The sequence below is a fragment of the Phoenix dactylifera genome, chromosome 13 (assembly GCF_009389715.1).
Source record: "Phoenix dactylifera cultivar Barhee BC4 chromosome 13, palm_55x_up_171113_PBpolish2nd_filt_p, whole genome shotgun sequence".
In the NCBI taxonomy this organism is placed as follows: domain Eukaryota; kingdom Viridiplantae; phylum Streptophyta; class Magnoliopsida; order Arecales; family Arecaceae; genus Phoenix; species Phoenix dactylifera.
In genome coordinates, this window is record NC_052404.1 from 3,138,157 (window position 1) to 3,161,357 (window position 23,201).

The 23,201-nt window shown below is 36.8% G+C and overlaps 2 protein-coding genes across 5 annotated transcripts; one reads left to right on the plus strand and one right to left on the minus strand.

The window, feature by feature from the left end:
* Nucleotides 1–1,492: 1,492 nt before the first annotated feature.
* On the minus strand, nt 1,493–8,994 carry LOC103714662 (protein ecdysoneless homolog). The gene is made up of 5 exons (XM_008801992.3): nt 7,702–8,994; nt 6,943–7,278; nt 6,026–6,162; nt 4,981–5,135; nt 1,493–1,984 (listed from the first exon to the last, which is right to left on the minus strand). The coding sequence occupies exons 1-5, from the start codon at nt 8,853–8,855 to the stop codon at nt 1,808–1,810; spliced, it is 1,959 nt and encodes a 652-aa protein (XP_008800214.2). The 5' UTR covers nt 8,856–8,994; the 3' UTR covers nt 1,493–1,807.
* Nucleotides 8,995–11,958: 2,964 nt separating this feature from the next.
* Nucleotides 11,959–22,387, plus strand: LOC103714661 (protein OSB2, chloroplastic-like). 4 transcript variants are annotated; one of them, XR_605255.4, is made up of 11 exons: nt 11,959–12,544; nt 14,174–14,312; nt 17,306–17,402; nt 20,135–20,223; nt 20,323–20,440; nt 20,565–20,701; nt 20,793–20,967; nt 21,062–21,136; nt 21,521–21,577; nt 21,687–21,887; nt 22,011–22,387. XR_605255.4 is itself a non-coding variant. In XM_026807490.2 (11 exons), the coding sequence occupies exons 1-10, from the start codon at nt 12,147–12,149 to the stop codon at nt 21,852–21,854; spliced, it is 1,440 nt and encodes a 479-aa protein (XP_026663291.1). In that variant the 5' UTR covers nt 11,959–12,146; the 3' UTR covers nt 21,855–21,887; nt 22,011–22,387. The 4 variants fall into 4 exon arrangements, 2 of the variants coding, with proteins under 2 accessions (XP_026663291.1, XP_008800213.1); XR_605256.4 differs by having other exon boundaries at nt 21,776–21,887; XM_026807490.2 differs by having other exon boundaries at nt 20,323–20,444; nt 20,587–20,701; nt 21,521–21,582.
* Nucleotides 22,388–23,201: the final 814 nt, after the last annotated feature.

The window sequence follows — 23,201 nt, forward strand, 5'->3', positions numbered from 1 at the left end:
ATAAAAGATGAAGCACTTTAAGATTTGTGCAGCTGGATGAATATAAAAGATGGAGCATTTTGAGATGGCACAAACACCACATTCTAACCTTTTTGAATCAAGAATATTTTGGCGTTTTTACACACTACATTAATGATGCAACAAAAATAAAATTTTGATGGCTAATTAATTTTTTTAAATTTTTGAAGCCTAAGTCTAACTGACCCAAATTTAAAAAGATGTCTAATTTTGCTTTTTGGTTAAACATCAAGAAGGTGGATTCGAATCCCTAGCCAAACTCCAGGCTCCATGGTTGTCCAATTCTGAATCTTGATTTTGTTGACGTGGTCAACCAGATTTACACTTCAATAAATTATATAAAACACATATATATATATATATAATTTTATTTTCACTTGCCTTCATGCAGGACTTATAAATTTCTACCTCTCTTGCAATCCATCACCTTATTACACCCATATAATTTATTCAGAATTTTCAAAAGATATTATTCATATTTGATTCACCTTTCATGATTACAACTATTATAATTTTATGCATTTCAACTCATGACGGCTCACAAAAGTTGACCATCAGTGCGACAATGGAGGACATGGTGCTTTGAGATCTATGCACATGAATGGATAATAAAAGATAGGATGCTTTGAGATCTATGCAGGTGGATGAATGATAGAAGATGGAGTGCTTTGTGATCTATGTAGGCACGTAGATGATGGAGGTTGGAGAGCTTTGAAATCTGCATAAGTGGACATGTGATAAAAGACGGGGTGCAGGCAGATGAATAACATAGGATGTAGCACTTTGAGATCTATGCAAAGTAAATGGATGATAGATGACATGGTGCTTTTGAAATCTGTGAAGGTGAATGAATGATTGAGGATGACATGCTTGGAGATCTGTGCATGTGGATGGATTACTGAGGATGGAGCACTTAGAAATATGTGTAGTGCTTTGAGATCTATATGAGTAAATGAATGACAAAGGATGAAGTACTTTAAGATCTGTATGAGTAAATGAATGACAAAGGATGAAGTACTTTAAGATCTGTATAAGTAGATGAATATAAAAGATGGAACATTTTCAGATTGCACAAACACCAAATTCTAACATCTTCCAATCAAGAATATTTTGATATTTTTACACACTCCATTAACTATGCAACAAAAATAAAATTTTGATGGCTAATTAAAACTTTTAAACTTTTGATGCCTAAGGCTAACTGACCCAAATTTAAAAAGGTATCTAATTTTGCTTTTTGGTTGAACATCTAGAAGGTAGATTTCAAATCTCCAGCCGATCTCCACACTCTTCGGTTGTCCAACTCTGAATCTTGATTTTGTTGACCTGGTCAACCATATACTAGATTTGCACTTCAATAAATATTATAAAACACGCACACACATGCGTATATATATAAAAAATATATACTTTATTTTTATTTGCCTTCATGCTGAACTTATAAATTTCTACCTCTCTAGCAATCCATCACCTCATTACACCCATATAATTTATTCAGAATTTTCAAAAGATATTATTCATATTTGATTCACCTTTCATGATTACAACTATTATAATTTTATGCTTTCCAACTCATGACGGCTCACAAAAGCTGACCATCACTGTGGCAATGGAGAATATACATACATATATGATTCTTCGTGAATTATCAAGTAGTCACTCAGTTTTCAGCAAGAACAAGGCCCGTTGCATGTAAATTGTCCCTTGCAGCACAAACTTATACATTTACCTCCTCTTTGAATATACTCTTTTCATAATTGCAACGACACACATGCGCAAAAGAAATGTGCTACATCTTCTTCGCATCAGGAGGGACCTTTACACCCATGAGGCCAAGCACGTTGGAAGCCGGTCCTGCAAGCCCTTGTTGAGAAGAAAATGAATCAAGAAAGCTTTTCACAAGGTTTGCATCCACATCCACGGGGGTTAATTCCTCATCCATCTCCTTAGGAGCATTTGATGGTCCCTGAAATTACAATATTACAATTTAATGAAATAAAAACAATTGCTATAAAAACCTTCCATCCAATTTTCACACATAACCACCTGGTTAAGCTGGACTTGATGAATTGCATTTAAATAAATAAATAAATAAAAGAAGAGGAAGCTGGATTTGATGGCATGAAAGGTGTGGATTATGATTTACGAGTTATGTTACATTCTAAACCAACCATCCGGCAGAAGATGTACAGAAAAAATTCCAATAAGTAGGGGTAAAAATAGACCAGATAATATCTGTTCAGATCTATTTTCATTTCCGAATCTATCCAGATATGGATAAAAATTTGAGCATCTAACTAACATCTGTATTCAATATCCATATTCGTCAAAGAAAAGCAAATATAAATATGCATAGACAACTACCTGATTCGCATCCAAATATTCGTTTCTATTTGTAACTCTATTTAATTTCATAGCACTCATGGACTTTTAAAAAATATATATAACCACATTAACATACTATTAACTTGATTTACCATTTATTTAGTAGTATCTCTAATTCTGTGGTCATAAAATTTAATTATCTGACTTATATCCGTATTTATATCCATACTTTCAATATCTAATTTATATCCGTATCCGTTTAAAACAAATATAGATATGAATTTTTGCATCCGACTAATATCCATATCTGTATCTGTATTCGTCAAACAAAACAAATATGGATATGGATATACTAGCATCCGATTTGATTTCAGCCCTGCCAACAAAAGGTTAGCTTCGTTTGAAGAAATAACTAGTCAATTGACTGCACTAAATTTTTAACAAACCTCCGCTCATCCACTGTCAACAAGAATGCAAATCTAAAGTAAATGTAGTGTCTTCTATGCTGGTGGCATCATATTTAGAATCCATGTCGTCATTATTTTTTTTTCAAATTATCTTCTATTGTAACTACTTCGGATTTCTAATATCAACAACTTTAACATTAATAAACATTATTGAAAAGATTGACACTGCTACTGACTGTTGAGCATTTTTGTACTTCAAAACAGCACCTGTGTGCATATGTGTTCTTGTCGTCAAAGAAAAAGAACAGTGAAAAGTATGCTATATATACTAAATTCTTGAATAGACTAACAACCAAGAAGATGAATAATGCTGGCAAAGAATATATGATGGTTCTAGAAAAACGATTTCAATTTATTTTAATTCAAACAAACCAAATTTCCATTAAACAATTTAGTTCATCAAGTAATAAGACATTCTTGTGGACTAAAGGCAGTTTATATCATGCAAATTTGATGTTTAAAGCCCATCCAAATTGCACAAGATGACGTACACTTGAGGGAAAGAAATGTGTGATCAAAAAATAAAAAGATAAAAAGATTCATATACACTAACAAACATATATAATGCATTGCTAGGTATTTTTGCTCTTTGTTTCCAGCCAAAAGAGAACCCAACCATAATAGAAGATGAATAGGGGATACCCTATCACAACACATAGGGAAACCTCCATAGTAAAGAAACACTATATAAATGAGAATCAATTTAAAGGCATCAAAAGGACAATCTTGAAACAAGATCACAACACAGTTATGTAGCGGGCACTACAATGAAACATGAACTTCATGAATAAAAGTATTGGTACTCACACTCATTGTTTCTTACATCTTTAATGAACAACTCTCAAATTTCTCCATCATACATAAGGCTGCAAATGGGTTGGGTTGACCTGTGATCCGACTCGACCCGACCCGATCCGAATTGGAGGATCCGGGGCTAGGTCGGATCCTAAAATTGGACCCACTCTATTTTTCGGATCGGGTCTGAGTTTACTGAATCTCGACCCGACCCGGACCCGACTCAACCCGTTGTCTTACGGGTCAATTTTGAATCGTTTACCCAACGAGCCGATCCGACCCGACCCAAGCCCTTATTACCCGATTGGGCCCGCAGGCCCACGTCGCAGCCGCAGCAGGGGAGGAGTTTTTTAGCGAAAAAATGGAGTTCAGAGTGCTTGGAGATTTGTGAGGACCAAGATCCAACAGTCCATATTGCGAAATGAGATCAATCATTCTTTCGCGCGCCCCAAACCTGAACCAAATTCGGACCGGACCCAAACTGGACTCGAATTTTTTGGATCAGGTCTGGGTTATACATGGACCTGACCCGATCTGAATAACCCGTTGGGTCAAAAATTGTAGCCATAGACCCAACCGGACTCGACCCAATCTTTAATCGGGTCGGATCTGGGTCCAAAATTAGGACCCGAACAAGAAACCAAATCGGATCGGGGTCACTCAAGAGCCGATCCGACCCATTTGCACCCCTAATCATACACAATATAGACACCCATAAGGCTAGTGTGCACATCAAGGCCCTTATAATCTCCAAAATTATGAACTCCCAACTTTGTCTTGTTCGACATAGAACATTATAAAAAAATGAATAATTTATGATTCCTTCTATTTATCAGTATCTACTGATAAAAAACTCATAAAACCCTTACAGAACTTGAATTCATAACTAAGCCCTTATAAAATATTTGTATTATATTACTATTATCATATACAGATACTAAAATTTGCAATCTATTGATGAAATATGATAAGATTAATCTTTCAAACTTAATATTCATTTTGCTACATCAAATCAGCAGTTGTGTATCAGTGCGTGTGTCAAAATCAGAGCAAAAGACAATGACCATATGCAAGGATTAGGTCAAATTTTAGTGGACTTACTAAACCTGCAAGCCAAGGGCCAAAAACACCATAACTTTTGTTCAACTTTTATTCAATTACGGCACTACGATCTATCCACTCTATAAATTTTCCAGAAATGGGCTGATTTTCTTAGACAATTGCATAGAGATGACAAAACAGAACCATAAATCAAGAGGATATGCTTTAAGTTCTATAGACATATTAACTATCTTAAATGAAACATATGGAGAAGACAAGAATGATAAGAAAGTCAAAAGAAATCATCAAATTAGAACGTAAAGAATAAGATCACCTCATTGCAATTGTTGGAGTGTTGTTGACTTGCACGAATGAAGCTTCTTTTAAGAGTAGTAGCATTTAATTCTTTATTCAGAGCATCAGAATAAGACTGCATAAATGTATCCCCATTGCCATCTTCAGCAATATCACCTTCATCTTCAGAATCATCTGCAAAATCATTTTTGAAACCATCTATAAGAGAATAGGAACACCATCCTCACTCTGGTAAGAAACGAAACGTTAGAGAATGGTTGGAAGAAAGCCGTTCATCAACAAGTATGACATGGTGAAATATGCAGAATGTAAGCAGAATTAACCAAAGAGATGTATTTATAATTGATACCTCCAACCCTTAAAGATCATGACCTTAAAAATTCACTTAGCATTCTCTTCAAGCCAATGGCATCCTACCAGAATATCCACAAACCCTTGATGTCATGACTCATAACCATATTAACCAGCCAACTTTTTTTTTCCACGGCGGGGAGAGAGGGGGGAGGGGGGGCACATTTCAGCTCATACATCTCCTACACAATTCTTTGGTGCCTAACTATTAGCTCCCAATACTCTTCACAGTCCTAAAGATGGAATACAAGAACTGCATGTTCCAGACTTACACTCATATCTAATTATCCTAATCACATTTTCTTCCTCAAATCTTTGACTCCATTTTTTTTGAATCAGGGGAAAAAAAAGCTCTGAAAGTTCAACCAAAAAAGACGTGGATTTAGAGACCAACAACACTAGCCATTAAATACTCAAATCATAGCAGATTTAAAAAAACACCATGATATTAAAAACCATTGATTAATTATGTGACAGGGCATTCACAGCAGGTAATCTCAATCATTATTAGCTTTACAAGTGGACCATAAAACAGTTAAAGTGGTTGATGTTAAAGCCTTTTCAAATTGAGAATTAGTACAAGATGATATAATATTTCACTTGCAATATAACTTTCTTTCAATAGACGAACAATTAGTTAAAAATTATAACCTATAAACAAAGAATAAAGCAAAACACAATTATAACACAAGAAAAAGCAATAAAGAAAGTACCAAAATCCATATCAGATGATGAGGTATCTCCTTCAATAACAGCATCACGGGCAGTTTCCTCACGCGATGCTTCTCCTGCCACTGATCCCATGATTTTCATGAATTGATCGGCATCCAGTTCCACTGCTTTTGAGTTCCTTTCCCCAAAAAAAAAAGAGAGAGAGATAAAGAAACAAGTTTGACACATGCTGCTCAGAACTTAAATGGAATTTCACAATGAAAAGTAACAACTAAATGCAAAGCCCCAGCACAATTTGAATTGGGGTGGCGCAAAATAATTAAGCCTTTAAGAACACCGATGATCTCTTTAGGCTTTAAGCCATCTCTCAAAAAGATTATCTTCACTATGGTTGGCTCCAAGGTGAGACTAAATTCGCAGCAGACAGTGTTGCCCTAATGTCTGAGGACTACTGCAATATCTGCATGTAAGAATCAACAGTTCTCCTTACCCTATAGTGGTAGGCTTCACTCAAATTTGAATTTTGAATTGCACTCTCCTAAACTGTAAAGTTCCTAGATAGAAAATAATTTAGCATTGTCACAATATCATATACAAGGCTAAGTACCTCTTCCTAGGTGGATGCAATCTTTAATCCATAATATTTGGAAATCTAACAAAATCAAATCATAATTTCATGGAAAAACTTCCACATACAGAACAGGCAGCTAACTTACTTAAGATAAAATGATGGATTTGCTGATAGTTTGCTCCAGAGTGCTCCAGGACACATTTTTATTTTATGCAGCACATTCAAGATAGTGAAAGTGAAAGTGAAAGTAGAAACAAAGGAATATATCCAGAGTATATTATGCCCATAGTTAAAAAAACTAATACAGTCAATTAGACTAATAAACAAGACATATCTCCAAATAGGTCTAGATAACTGATGAAGTCTTCGAAGAATATGGAAAAGAACCTGTTTGGAGGAACCTCTGCTCCTTCAAAGCTTGAAACTTTTTGCACAAATGCTTGCATAGTTTCCACTATGTCTCCAAGATTGAAATCATCTGAGAGTGAACTAGAACCATCGGCAGTGTCTTTCTGCCGCTTATCCTTTCTGTGCTTCCTTTCAGCCTTGTAATTTTCCATCTCCTTCTGCCTCTCCAAAATGGCTGAGTTCAATTCATCTTCTCCATTATACAGCCAAGAATCATCATCATCTAGAGGAAGCTCGATACCCTTAAAATCATCAACGGAACAGGGCATTGAAAGAATTTCATCTATGCGCAGAACTGGAGCATTCATGATCTCCCTGCACCAAAATACATCATCATAGCAATCAATTTCTCTCCTGCTTCGCAAATCTATCTCTAATTGCATGACTGCAGGTACATCTAGAAGAGGCTTCACGCTTTTTCTAAATCAAATATACGAGCATGGGATGGAATCATGCAGACGTTCAAGCTAGGTACCAGCATACCGGAGTTACCAAAATTCTGTCAAATGGACCATTTAGCTAACCTTAATTAGCTAGTATTAAATTAGTGCATATCTATGGAAACTTATCAGGGTTTGGGAATAATCATGAAAAAAACTATTGCAGTAAGTCAGTACTCAACTAATACCAAAAGTTATACTTCAAATCTAGAAACATATGTCAGATTAGCAATAAAAAGATGAAACAATGATACCTTGTCCGAGAAGATAGAGAACTAAAAAGAGAAAACAGTGATACCTTGTCCGAGAAGATAGAGAACTGCTCTTGTAATACTCCAATGCACTATCCATAATCCTCTGATACTCTTTTGATCCTGGAAGAAGGCCCTCAAAACACCCACTGCTCTCCAAACTCCGTTTGAAAGCCTCCCAAGTGGTCCCTTTTCCTTCTTTGCCAGCCCGACGCCTCTCCTGGTACATCATCTCAAATCCACAAGCTATCTTCATCCCCAATTCGGCCTCGATGTAAGCCGCCGGCCCCTCCTCCCTCGATGGCATCGGGTAGCACCTTGGAGCCTGGAAGTTCTGCTGCACCAATTGGGCATACATCGCCCTCGACATCGGGACTGAAACCCTAACCATCTCGATCCCTCCTCCGTTGCTTCTCAAGAACTTGTCCATCCGCGCTGCGTCCTTCATAGAATCCACATCACGGTCGTAGAACCCCTCCACCGCCAGCGAAACCAAGCAAGGCTCGTGCTTTAAGACCTGGGCCACCGGCAGCGGAACCCTAACCCTGACCCGGTGTGTGTTAGCCCGAGCTCTCTCCGGATAGCTGGAGATCCTCCGACTGATAGCAGCCTGGACCGCATCTGAAGCCCTGGTGTCGACGTCCTCGTTCCGGACCGCGTCGAGGGCGGCGGCGAGGGGCGGGCCCGAGGGGAAGCGATCTCGGGGGACGATGTGGACGTCGCCGCGGCGGATGAAGACGCGGTTCGTGCTGGTGTCGGGGTCGAGCCAGCGGGGGAGAGAGAAGGCGGCCTCGATGAGGAGGAATTCGCCATCGGAGTCCCAAACGCGCGCGGAGAGGGATGGGACGGCGCGGGAGGCCTCGAAAAGGAGGAAGACAATGAACCACTCGTCATCGAGGTTGTCGCCGAAGCGGGTCTTGCCGTGGAGGTGGGGGAGCGAAGGAGAGCCGCAGAAGGGGCAGTTGCTGGCGGCGGTGGCGGAGGCGGCCGAGGAGGAGGAGGGAATGGAGAGGTGGAAGGGCTCGTGCTGCCAGATGTAGTCGCGGAGGTGGGGGGCGAGGACGGATTGAATGAGGTGAAGGTGGAGGGAGCGGAGGGCGGCGGCGGCCTCGGCCGGCGGGGAATCCGGCGGAAGGTCCGGGTAAATAGCGTAAAAGACGGTGTCCTCGGGGATTCTAGGGTTCCGGCGAGCTTCTTCCATGGAGGTCTCCCTCGCGAAGGGTTCCCTGGATTTTGAGAAGGTTCTGGGTTCTGACGGAGCAACGGGAAGAAGCGGAGATTTATCACCGACAGTTCATTCGGGTAGGTCCGGTGTTCCAGCTTAAATTTTGAGCTGATGTCGGTGAATCAGTTGAGGATACCGCCCTTGATCGATTTTGAACATATAAAGGCCCTCCCAGGGGTGCAATTGAGCCTAGCCAGGTAGAACAGCTAGAAGATAGAGCTCAACTAAATTCAAAATATTTAGGCTCAAAATTTGACCCAATCAAGCTTTAATATATAAGTTGGAATTAGATTCAATTAAAAATAATAATACTTAAGGTTGATTCGATTTGACTCGAATATCAACCAAACTATATGCATAGTTAAATTCAAGTTTCGACCATAATTAAAATTTATAATTAAAATAAAAATAAGCATAACATTATATATTAAAATATTAAATTAATAAAATATATTATAAATAAAATATATTATTATTAAATATATGTATATCTACTTGATTAGACTCACAAGAGCCAAAAATTTTGTTATTTGAGCTTGACTCAAAAAATTGTTCGAGCTATTCAAGCTCTAGTCGAGCTCGATTATAATTAAGTCGTTTCAAGTGCAAGAAACTTGTGAGCTATTACTAGTAGCTTGACGTTTTTAATAGCTTTCTGGATAAGCATAACAGGTAGAAACTCAACTATCCAAGCTATGTGATAGAGACTTAATTCCTATCAATAATATTTTTATAAAAAATATAAAATAATAGAAAAAGAGTGGAAGAAGAATTGTTGAATCAACATCTTCAATGACTGTTAGCAAATTTTATTGAACAAAAATAACTGAAATCTTGGATCCAATGGGCTTATATATTCACAGTGTAAGACTAACATAGCATGTGTAACCAGGAAAGAACTGATGTGCTATTCTTACATATATTAAGAAATAAAATAAAATAAAACAATAGAAAATAAATATGTGCTGATTTAGGCTAGGATTGTTTATAAAATTATTACTCGCTTATTCTTCCACCCTTTAAAACAACCTTGTCCTCAACATTAAGCTATAACGAAGATTTTCCTCAATCAACCGACATAATAAAAAATATATCGTACATAATGAATATTCATTTTTTATGTACAAGATCAATGATGGAAGATGCACATAATCGACCAAAAATTTTGGTTAAGTGCTACTATTTTTGTATCACTATTTAAGTTAATTTATTTAATTTTGAAGATGGGGGTGCATTAAGTCATTTATGTAACTCATTTCCTGATGCCCATGGTTATTAACTCTAGAGTACCAAAATTTCAAATATTTTATCGGATACTTTAGTATCAAAAGTTGGAGCTTTTTCTTTTTTGAGCCTTCACACACACGCAAACGCACACGCATGCATATATATATATATATATATATATATATATATATATATATATATATATATATATATATATATTGAGAGAGAGAGAGAGAGAGAGAGAGAGAGAGAGAGAGAGTTGGCACGCGGGGGAGGGGAGAGGCCGGGAGGCTTACCAAGAGAAAGTGGACTGAAGAGGAGAGTGACCCCATGGCTTCTACCGAGCTCTTAGTCCTCATCGATAGGAACAACCCCATGGTTCTTCTAGAAGGCCCCGCTCGAATGCTAAGCAACAAAGAAGGTAATCCAGTCGGCAGCCTTATTTACCGTCAGATAGACATAAGTAGCTCTGAAAGTGCCACAACCTCTCGCTAGCCTATAGATGTCCCGCAATAAAGCTTGTCCATCACCAATCTTATGTAAATCCTAGAACTACTCAATCACTATGGCGGAATCCCCTTCAAACTGGATGTTGTCCACACCCAAGACAAGCCTTGCATATGTGAGGCCTTCCCAAGTAGTTCTCAGCTCTGCTCTAAGAGTAGTCATGTCAAAAATATGTCGACCCTGATTACAAAGCCTCCTGATCACAAAGCCCACACCTCCTCAGCCGTGACTAGTCTAAAGTTATGACCCACGATCACAAAGCCCACACCTCCTCTATCGCCGCTACAGTTATGCTGCCATCGGAATTCACCTTAAAAAGGCTTGGAGATGGGGGGCTCCCATGAGGCGAAAACAACTTGGTTCGCTGTAAAAGCAAAATGAGAGTTCTATATATCCCTCGCCATCTCGGATGAAACTAGAGCAGTAGGCTAAGTGATTTCAGAAGCATGTAGAAGTGTTCTATCTATCACAATCCTCAGATGCAACCGCTTGGGTTGTTGCCTACATCTTTGAAACTAGAGCAATAGGCTGAGTGATTTCAGAGCATGTAGAGGTGCTATATCTACCAAGCTCTTCAGATTGATCATGGTAGGCAACAACCCAAGTAGCTGCTTTGTTATCAATCACATCAATATACTGACTGTCACCAATAGATCATCTAATCGAGGGGAGCACTACCAGGGCACGGACACAGATCTCCCTCTAGATGAAAGAACTGTCGCCCAATTTGAATATTGAGAGCTGAAGATCATGAATTGTATTTGGCCCTCATCAAGATACTCTAAAGACTCTCACGCTCATTTTACTAGGTTCTTTCATTCTCTTAACATCATATTTATCTACCCTCATCTCATCGGGACTGAGTTCGAGTTCCAAATGCTTTATGCTGAAAATAGACTTCTCCAATCATATTTTAGTGGGTTTGGTCGGAGAGCTCTATTGTCTGAGCCCAAATCATGTCTCTCTATCTTATTGAGTTATAATGTAAATACAACTATTTTTTTATTTACTTTTTTAAGATAAAAATAATATATTTTAATTTTAATTTTTAAAAAAATCAAAAAATGCTTGTATAGTCAAAAAATATATTATAAAAATGAATAGAAAATAACATTATTATTATATTCCTATGATAACCATTATTTTAACAATTATTTTAATATTTAAAATTTAAAATTATAATTTTCAGATAAATAATGATTATTATAATTTTTGTAACGGCCGATAATGATTTTTATAGCGGACCATTTTTTATAAAAAATAGCGGTTTATTTAAAACGTTTGTTATACCACCATTTATTACACCAGAAACACATATAAAAATAATTTTTGTTAATAAAACCCAGGCTGTTGTCCGCCGCTGCATCCAGACGCCCTTTCCCGTTCCCATTCCGGCCGAAGCCAACCGAACCCTCCCCATCAATCGCCAAGAACTAGGGTTTTTATATACACTCAACTTCCCAACTCCGAAAATCTCTGGGGCTTTAGCTCTCTCCTCTTCTCCTTCTCGGCCTCGATCTCTTCTCCGCCTCCATGAATCTCTCCCGAGCCTTCGCCTCCCTGTTCTCCTCTTCCTCCTTCCAATCCAGAAAGCTATCGATTCGCCCCATCGCAGTTGCCGCCTTTCAATCCTCCGCTCTCTTCTCCACCGACGTCGCCGCCGCCGCACCGGCCAAGCGCAACTATAAGGGGAAGCCGAAACCTAAGCCGGAAAAGGACCCTCTAGGGTTTTCGAATTCCGACTGGAATCCCTCTGGTCACAAGGATCTGCCCAGGCCAACCGAGGTCCCCTATCAGCCCAAGGTTGCCAATTCGGTGCACCTCGTCGGGACTATCGGCGTGCCTGTCCAGCTCCAGACATTGCCCAACGGCTTGTACGCCGCTGTGTCGGTCCTCGTTCAGGAAAATACTAAGGGTTTGCCACAGCTCTGGTATGCTTAATTTGTTGTTGAGATGTTCCTGTTGTTGGTTACGTCTTGAATTCTACTGGAAAAAATGGCTGATTGGTTGCGATGTTTCATGGCTGTCTGCTAGTACATGATTTTTTTTGTCTACTTGAGATATATCCGATGTTTCTAATTTTTCTGAGCTTCATGGTGGAGATGTTGCCATAATTACCTGACGTTCTTTTACTTTGATTCCTATTACAGTCTTAGCTTCATTGATTATGTCTACTCGTTGCGCAGAACTTCAGTAGTTAAAAGTAGGGCCATGAGTTGGCTGGAAATGGTTGGTTCCATGAATGTCGAAATTCAAACTTGATAAGCTAATCACTTTCCCATTTGGATTTATTGTTTTTTCATGGCCATTCTGTTGAAATTGATTCGAGTTAGGTTTGATTATTAGATCTAAAATAGATCAGCAAATATCTTCTTGAATAGGTTATTTCTTGAATATATTTATTTCACTTATACTTTTCCACAACATCTTCAATTTTCATCAAGTATCACTTCCAACTTCAAGGAACTTTATAGTGGTGAATCTATTTCATAGCATGAATTTGTATATAAATAATGCTATTCTTGATTTTCAAGATTCTGACTATCGTTTTTCTTTGAACTTTTGACCCCGTCCTCTCCAGATTCTAGTTCTACTTGTGTTATATTTGATAGTTTAATGTTTTTATCTGTAGAAAATCCATGTATGTCTATATGCATGTAAAGTGTTGTCGGATTATTTATGTAAGTATCCTTGTGAATTTGGCCATATTTTGACTCTATCTAATAGGCTGGCAGTTCTACATTTTGTGGTCCAAATCTATTCATTTTCTTATAATCTGGTTTGATTGTTGGACTTTTGTACCTTTTTATCCCGTTTTATCAGGGAGTGAGTATGTTATGTACTGTTTCAAAATGCAAATGGCACTCAGGAGATCCTGTTCTTTGCTTGATTTCTAATGCACAGCTGTACGATCTGTTATAGCAACTTCTCTAGGAATATCATGCTGTATTTAATTTCAAAAGTTGATTGAGAATTAGAAAATTGGTATTCTTTGCTTGTTTCTCATTGAGCTATTACTTCACAGTATATATACTAACTTTGTTTCACACGGATATACTGCATCAAAATTTTCTAACCATGCACTTATTTGAATCTTTGAAGAATTAATTCTTTTGATATTTAATTGCTTGGTCATTATGGGAGCATTGGAACTTAGATTATTGTAATTTTCTTTGTTCATGAAGGAAGACAATGCTTTAACTGATTTGTTCTTTTTCCTAAGTCTTTTATTTCCTTTTCTTGCTCCTAGTTTTGCTCAAATGGATAATGACTTTGCTTTAATCTTTAGTATTTGATTATTTTACTATTTTTTACGGCTGATATCATTTCTCCTAAAACAGATATTCTTAATTGGTCATGCATCATTAAGAAATATCAGTGAAAAGAGAACATCCATTTTGATTTCCCTTCTTAATCTTTGGATTATAGTTTTCAGACAAAAAAAAGAAAACCATCTTAATATGATATTTGTATACCCCATCTCTTCCTCTAACTTTCTGGAACTAGCATAACTTTTATTTACTACATTAAGTTTCACTTCTTGTTTTTGTTTTGTTCAGGATTCCAATTATTTTTCAAGGTGATTTGGCACAATGTGCTGCATGTCATTTGAAGGAAAATGACCTTATCTATGTAATTGGAAAGTTAAGTGGAGATGTACCACCATTCACAATTAAAGATGCTCAAACCAAAATACAGGTATATTTTTTTTCCCTTACAGAAGTGCTTGGCTTATCTTTTCACCATTACCCAATTTCCAACATAAACAAACTTTGGCATAGCATATTTTTCACTGAGACTTTTAACCTTGTAATATTGATAATTAGATGGTGCCACCACTTGGTTGTGGGAAAATATTTGGCTATAGAATATAATGAGAGGCCTTGCTATTTGTTGAAGCAAAAAGCTTTTTGAATTTTTTTATTAATATATGAACAAGGTCTCCTTGGCTTGCTTTTCCATGCCATTTTTTCTATGTGACTGCCTAAATAACTAATTAATTGATATAAGCCTCTCATCTTGACTTTGGGCCAGCAATTTCTAGCTTGATAGTCTGAATAATAATGACACTCTCGTTTGGTTCACGGGAAAAGAAGGGGGGAAAGTGTGGTCAACGGGAAAGTAATGAGATGCCTTTTGTTTGGTTGGAGTTTGCAAAGGAGAGAGTTGGAAAAGTTGTATTCCCATGGAAAAATGATTCCCACATTTCATGTGAAAGTCTTTCCCATGAGAAACATGGGAAAGTTACTTTTCCATGAACCAGGAATCACTCCATTTTTATTTTTTCCAAAAAGATCCTTCAGCATTAAAGAGGCATTAAAGACTTAATTTTTATTAAGGATATAATAGGAATTATACATAGCTTTCCCAAGAAAGTGGACGGTCAACCAAACATAAGCAATCTGGAAATCTGTCACTTTTCCATGGCCAACCAAACATGCCAAAAGTACTTTTCCAGGCATCATCTTCCTAGAAATCTGCTTTTCAGGAATCATATTCCTAGGAGGAAAAATGCTTCCCGTCAGTGGAAGGAACAAGCTAGCTTTGAAATATAATGTTATTGATGGATTGAACTCGCTGAACTTGAAGGAACTTGCTCCAAAGCTTGATGGTCTTGTTTGGTCGAGCATGCCTAGATACTTCGTGTACAGAAAAGCAGTGTGATTGATTCTTCAAGAAGTAGAGATCTGAAATTTAGAGCTTCTTCTAGTAACCTGAATCCTACTTCCTATTTTATGTAGAAAATTTTTGCTGGATATTCATAGGTCCAGGGTGAATGCTCTAGCAGCTTATACACGAAGCCTTGAGCCTCAAAAAAGAAGGAATATAAAGATAATTAAAATCTGAGGAATAAAATAAAACTTTCATTAATTTATCTTCGACCTTTTGGGGATGAAACCACCCCTACATATATAGAAAATAAACCATAGGAAGCCTAGACTTGATCTAACCATTGATTTAGTTAAGACTTTAAACTAATGACTGAAAGTTATTGGAAAAGGGCTCTTACATCTCTACTTCCCATTAGGGCACTTTGAGGCCATGATAACTTCGTGAACATGAATCCATTTGGTGCATCTAATACATGTAAAATATGTGTTCCATATGCCCTAAATCATTTAAATTATAGGTGAAATGGATGCTGCACCTCAAGTTATGGCACTGAAATTTATGACTAAAATTGAACCCAGACTTTCATAGTTCCTGGAGTTTTGAACTCATCCAATGCTAAGCTATATGACAGTTGGTCTTAAGTTTGATTGAACATTACATAAAAGAAAATATTTAAAGTAGATGAGAAGAGAGAGAAAGAGAGAGGATGTGGGACTCTTCAACTTTAAAAAAAGGTGAGGAGTAATCCACTCAAAACTCTAAGGTTTATTCAACTAAGTGATAAATGTCAAACTTTTACAGCCATTTCATGCTTAAGATAAATCAGGCAAGGAGGAAAAGTCAGAAACTCTATTAAATCTCTGGATACAAATTCATCTAGTTCTACTTGACTTGGTTCAAAAGCAATCTTCAATTACTTTGAATTTATCACCAAACTAATAAAAGCTGCAGCCTCAAATCACAAATAGGAGGACACTCTAGCCCAAATAAGATAATATGACATGTTTTAGTGCCCAAAATTTGATTCCCAGATACGTTCTGTGGCCGATATTTGCCCTCGTAATGTTAGTGTAGCATTATGCCCCTTACATTATTTTGCATTATTTTTGTTGTTTGGATTCTTCTTTGGACCATTTCAAGCGTGTGTGCATTAGTAAATCAAAGACTAGTCTATTCACATATGCAAGCACTTTGAGTTATTGATGCTGTTTATTTGGTGAAGTATTTCTTCAATTGTTGTCGGAGAAGGATGAGTGCATTGTTGTTGCTAGTCCTTCAATTGCAACTGTTGATCTTGGGTGGTGACTTACATCTGATGTTTGCTAAGTAGCATATGAAACACAAGTTATCCATTCCTTCTAAGAATAGATCAAATACATAGCTGGTTATGTTTTGGACTTTTTTTGCTTGAAAATTGTGCAATATCAATTATTACATCACAACACAAGAATACCTTTAATGTATTTTCTGAGATATTCAAAAAACCTGTTCAAGCAATGTCAGAAGATTAAGATGCTGATAATACATTTTTCTTTAGCTATATTTTCTCTCCATGTGTTTTTATAGAATGTATGGATTATATTTATTGACAAAACACCAATTCATAAATTTTTACATAAACAGTAGTTACTCGGAAAAATATGTAAGCAAACCAGCTAAATGACAAAGTAATATAAAGAGATAATTGGAAACCATCAGATCTATTATGCACAGGCACAGCAATGGGTAATTGTTTTCAAGTGAAACCATTTTCATAAATTCACTCCTCAATTGTCAATATTTTCTATTCTGAAATTAGATCTGAAAATATATTTTATATGCACAACACAAATCAACTAAACGGTGTCCTTAATTAATATTTAGACTTTTTAGATATACCCTTTTCTTATTAATTACACTAAATAACTGTTAACATGACCTACGGGTCTTGCCAACATATTTGGGGCTGGTGTTGTGAACACATTTTGCTTTTGTTGCTGCTATTACTTGTTTTCTCCTTTTTTTTGCTGTCTTGATTTATTGATGTTAATTTCATAGTATTGATTCTAGAATTGACACCTAAGTTATGATTATTGTAGGTCTTAGCTCATAGCGTAAGTTTTGTGCAAAAAGAATGTCCAGAAAAGGAAGGCCAGAAAGTGTCTGAAAAACATGAGGTGGCTTCAGATAGTTCAGGTTAATTCTGGTTTTATAACTTAAACCTTGTATTTGCTTTTGTTGGTTATATGAAGTTTTAATTTGAATCCATTATTTAATAACATTGGGTTGGTGATGCATGAGTTGGCATACTTTGTGATTTAATCTCATTTGCAATCTTCCTTTGCTTTTCATACAAATTTTGTCCTTTAGCATAACATAACAAGTTCAGAGGAAAACACTTCATATATTGTAATTTAATGGATCCTTGCACCTATCTACACCTTACTAAGAAATTAGTATTCCGGAACCGTCTTTTGTAAAAATCTTGCCTTTTTCATTGTTGTGATTTTCTATTTTCTCTTGAGATGTATATGTATATGTATAATGTATGTACGTAAATATGCATATATGCATGCATGTATAATTATTAAAATGTTTTCAGCTTCCTATCATCACATTTTTCCTAGTTTTTCTCTCCTTTTTAGCTTCCCTTTATAAGGCAGGGGGTCAATAGGTCTTGTATTAAACAAAAAGTTCATCTATAGTGGTGTTTCTCTGGTGATCAGTAATGATGACTGGTGCTAAGGAACTATCAATGGGTCAAAAGGATTTTTACTTGAGTTGTGTGAAGAACCATGCTGATTGCATCTCTCATCCATCAATTAATAAAGTCCATATGGTTTTGACTGAACATGTCTGCTAATTATATTTTCTTTTGCTCACAGAGTTCTCTTTCTGTGATATGTCCATAGATCTTTCTGATTCAAATTTTATGTATTCCCATTCAACAATGTTCTAGTAAATATAACGTCTAGTGCAGGTTCAGACATATGCATTTTTTCTGTTGTTTCTTTGGAATCTGTTTCTCTAGCTTGTCAAGACCATGATTGCTTAATTGAGGGGTTAATGATATGCTGCGTATAAATTTCTTGTGCATGGAGTTATGCATTTTATTTTAAAAGCCATGAAAATGCTTAGTCATTTTTCTGTTTGTTTTTTAACTTTTGACCTCAGCAATGGACACTCACTGGAATGTTTGACATTGGTAAACATCTTTTTTTTTGGAAACTTACTGCATGGTTATCCTTTTTCTTTTTTTTTGGAAGTAGATGATCATGAAGGAGCAAACTTTCTTTTCTTTGCTAGTGCTTACTGTTAGACTCGTTGATGTTCGTGATTTTACTGTAGGTTTGAGACAATTATCAAAGTGAGCAATATTGTTAATGTTAGTGGTCTATATTTTGAAATGAATAGTGTGCCTTCCTGCACAATGGACTTTTGAACTTCTAATGTGTGTGTAGCCTGGCTAGCAAAGAATCCTAAAAAAGAGGCCAACCTCAATTTTGCACTCTTTCTCTCTCTTCACTTCTTTCCGCTCCAAACCCCTTCTCTAGTAGCAATTAAAACTTTAGTTACTAGAGCCAAGTGCAACTGCAGGAGAGGAGAAGTGGGTCTCATTAAGGAAATGCTTAGGAAGCAGGATCAGGGAATAATTTTCAGAGAGATTCTGATGTGGGTGTGTCGCCCTAGGTGGAAGTTTCCTGCCACTGTGATGAAAAGTGTCCAACAATCTTTTTTTCGCTATCATGCAGTTCCCGTCTCACTTAGGTCATGTTTCTCCATCAAGCTATTGAATCTTTCTCATTTCTTGAATGTAAATGTACTTGCCTCATGAGAGATAGCATATGCCTAAATAAAGGCATTATCTTTTATGGTATAAATCACTACAGTTCTCCCTTGGATCATTAATCCGAACATCACATGTCTATTGCTAGGATAACAGGGAAGCGGGACTTTGTTTGATCTATCCCTGTCCATAATAGACATGGTTTCTTATTAAAAATAATATTGTTATTCAAATTTAAACAAGAGATATACTCATGCCTTTCCATCGACACCCCAGAATAAACATAGATGTATCTCTATTGGAGATGATGTGAGCATTGTAGCCTACTGAGTCTAAAGGAAAGTGTTCTAGTTAATCATATTATCTTTCAGAAACTACAGTTCCGCTTTCTCGGTATATATGTTACATTTGGAGCAGAAAAAGTTAGATCATTGGTGAGTCATTGCATGATTAGCAGGTATCCTTTCTTTTGTGTGTCGAATAAAATGAAATCACAGATAGCAGAGTTCTCTTCACTTATTTACCAAATAAAGGTTTTTGTTTCATAAGGTTGGACTCAAGATCATAATGGCTTTACTGTATTCATCACATTATGTCTCTTTTCTCATGATTTTTTTTCTGAATAAGAAATGAGGTTCTGTTTCATCAGAATCATGACTTTTGAATCATATGCTTCTCCAAAAACCTAGTGCAGTCAAGATTCCTTCATATTTAAATATGCCTTCTTTTTGGTGATGGCAGCTCTAAAATTTTATGGGTTCTATGGTAAGCCATCTTGTACTACAGTAATGATGTAGAGTTTTAATCTTGAGTTTTGTTCACTATAGTTAACACTTTTTAGTTCTCCCATCTTTATGCCTCGGTCTACATGTTTGCTGCCATCATCTCTTTTCTGTGAAGGTATAGTAACATTTTTTTGTTATTTTTGTATATCTTCATTTGTTGTTGTAATCACTGTTCTATTTTTATGATTGTTTTAATCATCTCCATGAAAATTATTAATGACGTTAGTTGAATATACCTAAAAATAAATCATTTATTCAAATGACTATTGCTTTTAGCTCATGACTCTTGACTGACTATTCAAATCTGATTAGTGAGTGATCTCACATGCTCACCAAGTTACTGTTGCTCATTATAGCTGAGCTGGAGGAAAATTCATCTGGCCTGCACTTGTGGAATGACCTTCTTGCAAACCCTCGTGAATGGTGGGATAACAGATCAAATCAGGTTAGTTCCTATTTTTTGTTTCTTTTAATGTCTATTTGCTCATGATGTTGTTGTTTTTTTGTTTTTCAATCATAATTGGCCCTGTAAGTATATGTCTAGAGCCATCCGAAGTCTGCAGCATTTAGACACCAGGAGAGTGGCCAACTACTTTGGATAAATGACTCTACTCCAGAGTGGGTTCTATCAAAATTGGATGGTCTGTCATTCAGAAATAGTGGTAAGTATGTTGTTCTTAAATTTAACTTTTCTAGTAGGGAAGCAAGAAATATCTGTCATAGGATAATAAAACCAAGTATATTCTTATTCAATCAAGTCATAATGCTGCATTATGTTTATCTTAGGCAATTTAAAGAAGCCAGAGAGTTTAAGGAAGCCAGAGAGTTTAAAGAAGCCAGAGAGTTCTATGAAATTATGGAGCGATCTTGTTGTCAATCCACAACAGTGGCGGGATAATCGGATGGATAAAGCGAATGGATTGGTAATCATTTCTCTTGTTTTCTTCTCCTTTTGCATTTTTTGGGATGGGATGTGTCATTATCCATATCTGTAAAATCTTTCATGCTGTACAGAAAATTTCCAAGTACCCAGATTTTACGCACAAGGATACTTGGATAGGATTATGGCTTGATCGTGCACCAGATTGGGTATTACCGAAATTGGGTGGCTTAGTGTTCATTGGAAGCAATAATACGGAAAATCAAGAGACAAAAGAAAATGTAGCACAAGCCCAAAATACTGAAAATGGTACCTCTGTAATCTTTTGCGGTTTTACCTATTGAGTTGCATCTTTACATATCTGATTGTTATTAAATTTTGGCAAATGCTGTTGAATTTGCAGGAATTGTTGGTGGGGAAATTCATAAATTTAACAAAGGAAAAAAATCTTCTGCAGTATCCAAAAATAAGAATGACGGTGGGTGGGACAGGATTCTCCTTTTGGTTTGTGCTTGGGTTATCTTGCCATTTCAATATAGCGTACAGATTTTATAAGCATTCTGACCTTTTCCAGAATTTAAATAGTCTACTTTTGCCCATTTTCTTTCTTGAAAGTTTCAAGTATGCCTGGAATAGATCATGCTATGGTATCTATAACCAATCTCAATAGATAATAGTTTTAGTAAAGTACAGTATGTGGAATTATATGGTTTTATTAGTATTCCTTGTCAAAGAGATACAATATTATGTTTTACTGTTGGTTATTTGGTAAAACTCTTGCTTTATTCGCCCTAATGTTTGAATTGGGAAACCATTTACTGCTGCTTTACACTGTTAACACTTTGCAATTTCCCCTGATCAGAGGATTTATGGAGAAGTCTTGTGGATAGTCCAAGCAAATGGTGGGACAACCGATCAAGTAAGGTGAACCCCCATGGCTCCACGAATATCTCTACATCATACCTGATACATCATCTCTGTGCAAAATTAAATATTAACCATCTTTATTTTCTCTGTTTTATGTACAGTTGAAACCGAACTATCCTGATTTTAAACACAAGGATACTGGCAAAGGTTTGTGGCTTGGTTCTTATACACCTCAATGGGTTCTACAAAGGTTGCCTCCATTGAATACTGAGAAAAAAGTTGTTGGCCATAAGAAGGCCACCCTCGGAACAGCTACACTGCCTTCCTGAGCTACACAAGCTGCTGTTTTGACTCTTATTCAGGTTCATGTTCTCTTCCCTGCTTGCTTATCTGAGGCCTTTCTCAAGTCTCGATGAATGTGGGACAGCATTTGTGTTTCCTCAGTAATGACGAGAAAATCTCTATATGCCTTTGCATCCATTCAGGTCCTGATTTGCTCCTGATGCAAGTTGTGCTAACTGCATCCATTTCAAGCTGTGGTGCACGTCACATTCTCCTCAACATAATGAGCATGATCCAAAAGGTTCAATTATCTGGCATAAAGAAGTCTTCTTCTGTTCTAGATTAGAGTTGACATGTACTTATGTTGATATCAGTTATATCAAATATGTCTTGTTACTGAAAGAAGAAAATGGCTGATATCCTTAGTTAGACTTAGACCTCTTTACCAAGGCAATACCCTACTGTTAGAATAGAGTTCTTGTACCTGTCATTTGTCTTACTCTCCATTTTGAACATTTTTCTCTTGTTTCATGTAATTTGAACATTTGCAAGTTCAACTAGAGCAACTGCCCTTTCATTGTGTGCTGCTGTAAGTGAATGGCGATATGTAACTTCAACTTCATTATACAGCTTCAATGCTGCAACTTGATCTATGGCCAAAATGACCGTTGCTCGAGTTTGCAGGGACCGAAGGAAGCAGTAAAACATTGATTAGCAAATTTTATGCTTATAGAGTATGAAGTTGCAGCAGCTTCAATTCTTAGCAAATGCTCCATCTGTAAATAAGAACAATTTGAATTGCTGTGACCATAATTTTTGCGATCCTGCAATCTGTAAAACGAAATGCTGGAGTTATTGCTAAAGACCTCTGTGTTAGCCAAAACACCGGATTTGCATCCATATCACAGGTCAGATCCAAGGATTAGAACAGGAGGCAATGGCCATGGCTAACTTGCAACAGATGCCTTTTGATAGGAAGAACTCTTCATGATTCTGTTCCATCAATACCGTCGCTCCACATGACTTGTGGGGATGCTTGGACATTGTTCCAAGCAAATGGCAAGCAAAAATTGCCTCAGCCCTCTTAACAAGTGAGATCTTATGGGTGCAAAATTGTTATCCTTCTATCTTACAATGCACACTACTTGCCTCCTTTCATGCCATTCTTTCCAACAAACAATAGAAAGCAAAAGAAAGTTGAAGAGACTCACATCCAATGAGAAGGCAATAGTTAATTTGTCAAGCCCTTTAGATTCTAAACGGTAGAAGGGGCACTCTAAGATAGAATCTAAGATGAGCAATTCTCCCCAAGCAATGGGTCACTTCGAGCTTAATTTTTGTTTCCATATTTTTGTTTTTTAGAGAGAGAATGCCTAATCCGTTTCTAATTAGAC

Bases quoted from the DNA above. Each gene is read 5' to 3' on its own strand.
- LOC103714662 (XM_008801992.3), bottom strand. From the start codon at position 8,855: ATGGAAGAAGCTCGCCGGAACCCTAGAATCCCCGAGGACACCGTCTTT. The intron at 6,163-6,942 runs GTTCTTTTCCAT...TTTTGGGGAAAG, and splicing joins GCAGAGGTTCCTCCAAACAG to GAACTCAAAAGCAGTGGAAC. The intron at 1,985-4,980 runs GTGATCTTATTC...TTGTAATTTCAG, and splicing joins ACTCCAACAATTGCAATGAG to GGACCATCAAATGCTCCTAA.
- LOC103714661 (XM_008801991.4), top strand. From the start codon at position 12,147: ATGAATCTCTCCCGAGCCTTCGCCTCCCTGTTCTCCTCTTCCTCCTTC. The intron at 12,545-14,173 runs GTATGCTTAATT...TGTTTTGTTCAG, and splicing joins AAGGGTTTGCCACAGCTCTG to GATTCCAATTATTTTTCAAG. The intron at 20,702-20,792 runs GTAATCATTTCT...CATGCTGTACAG, and splicing joins TGGATAAAGCGAATGGATTG to AAAATTTCCAAGTACCCAGA.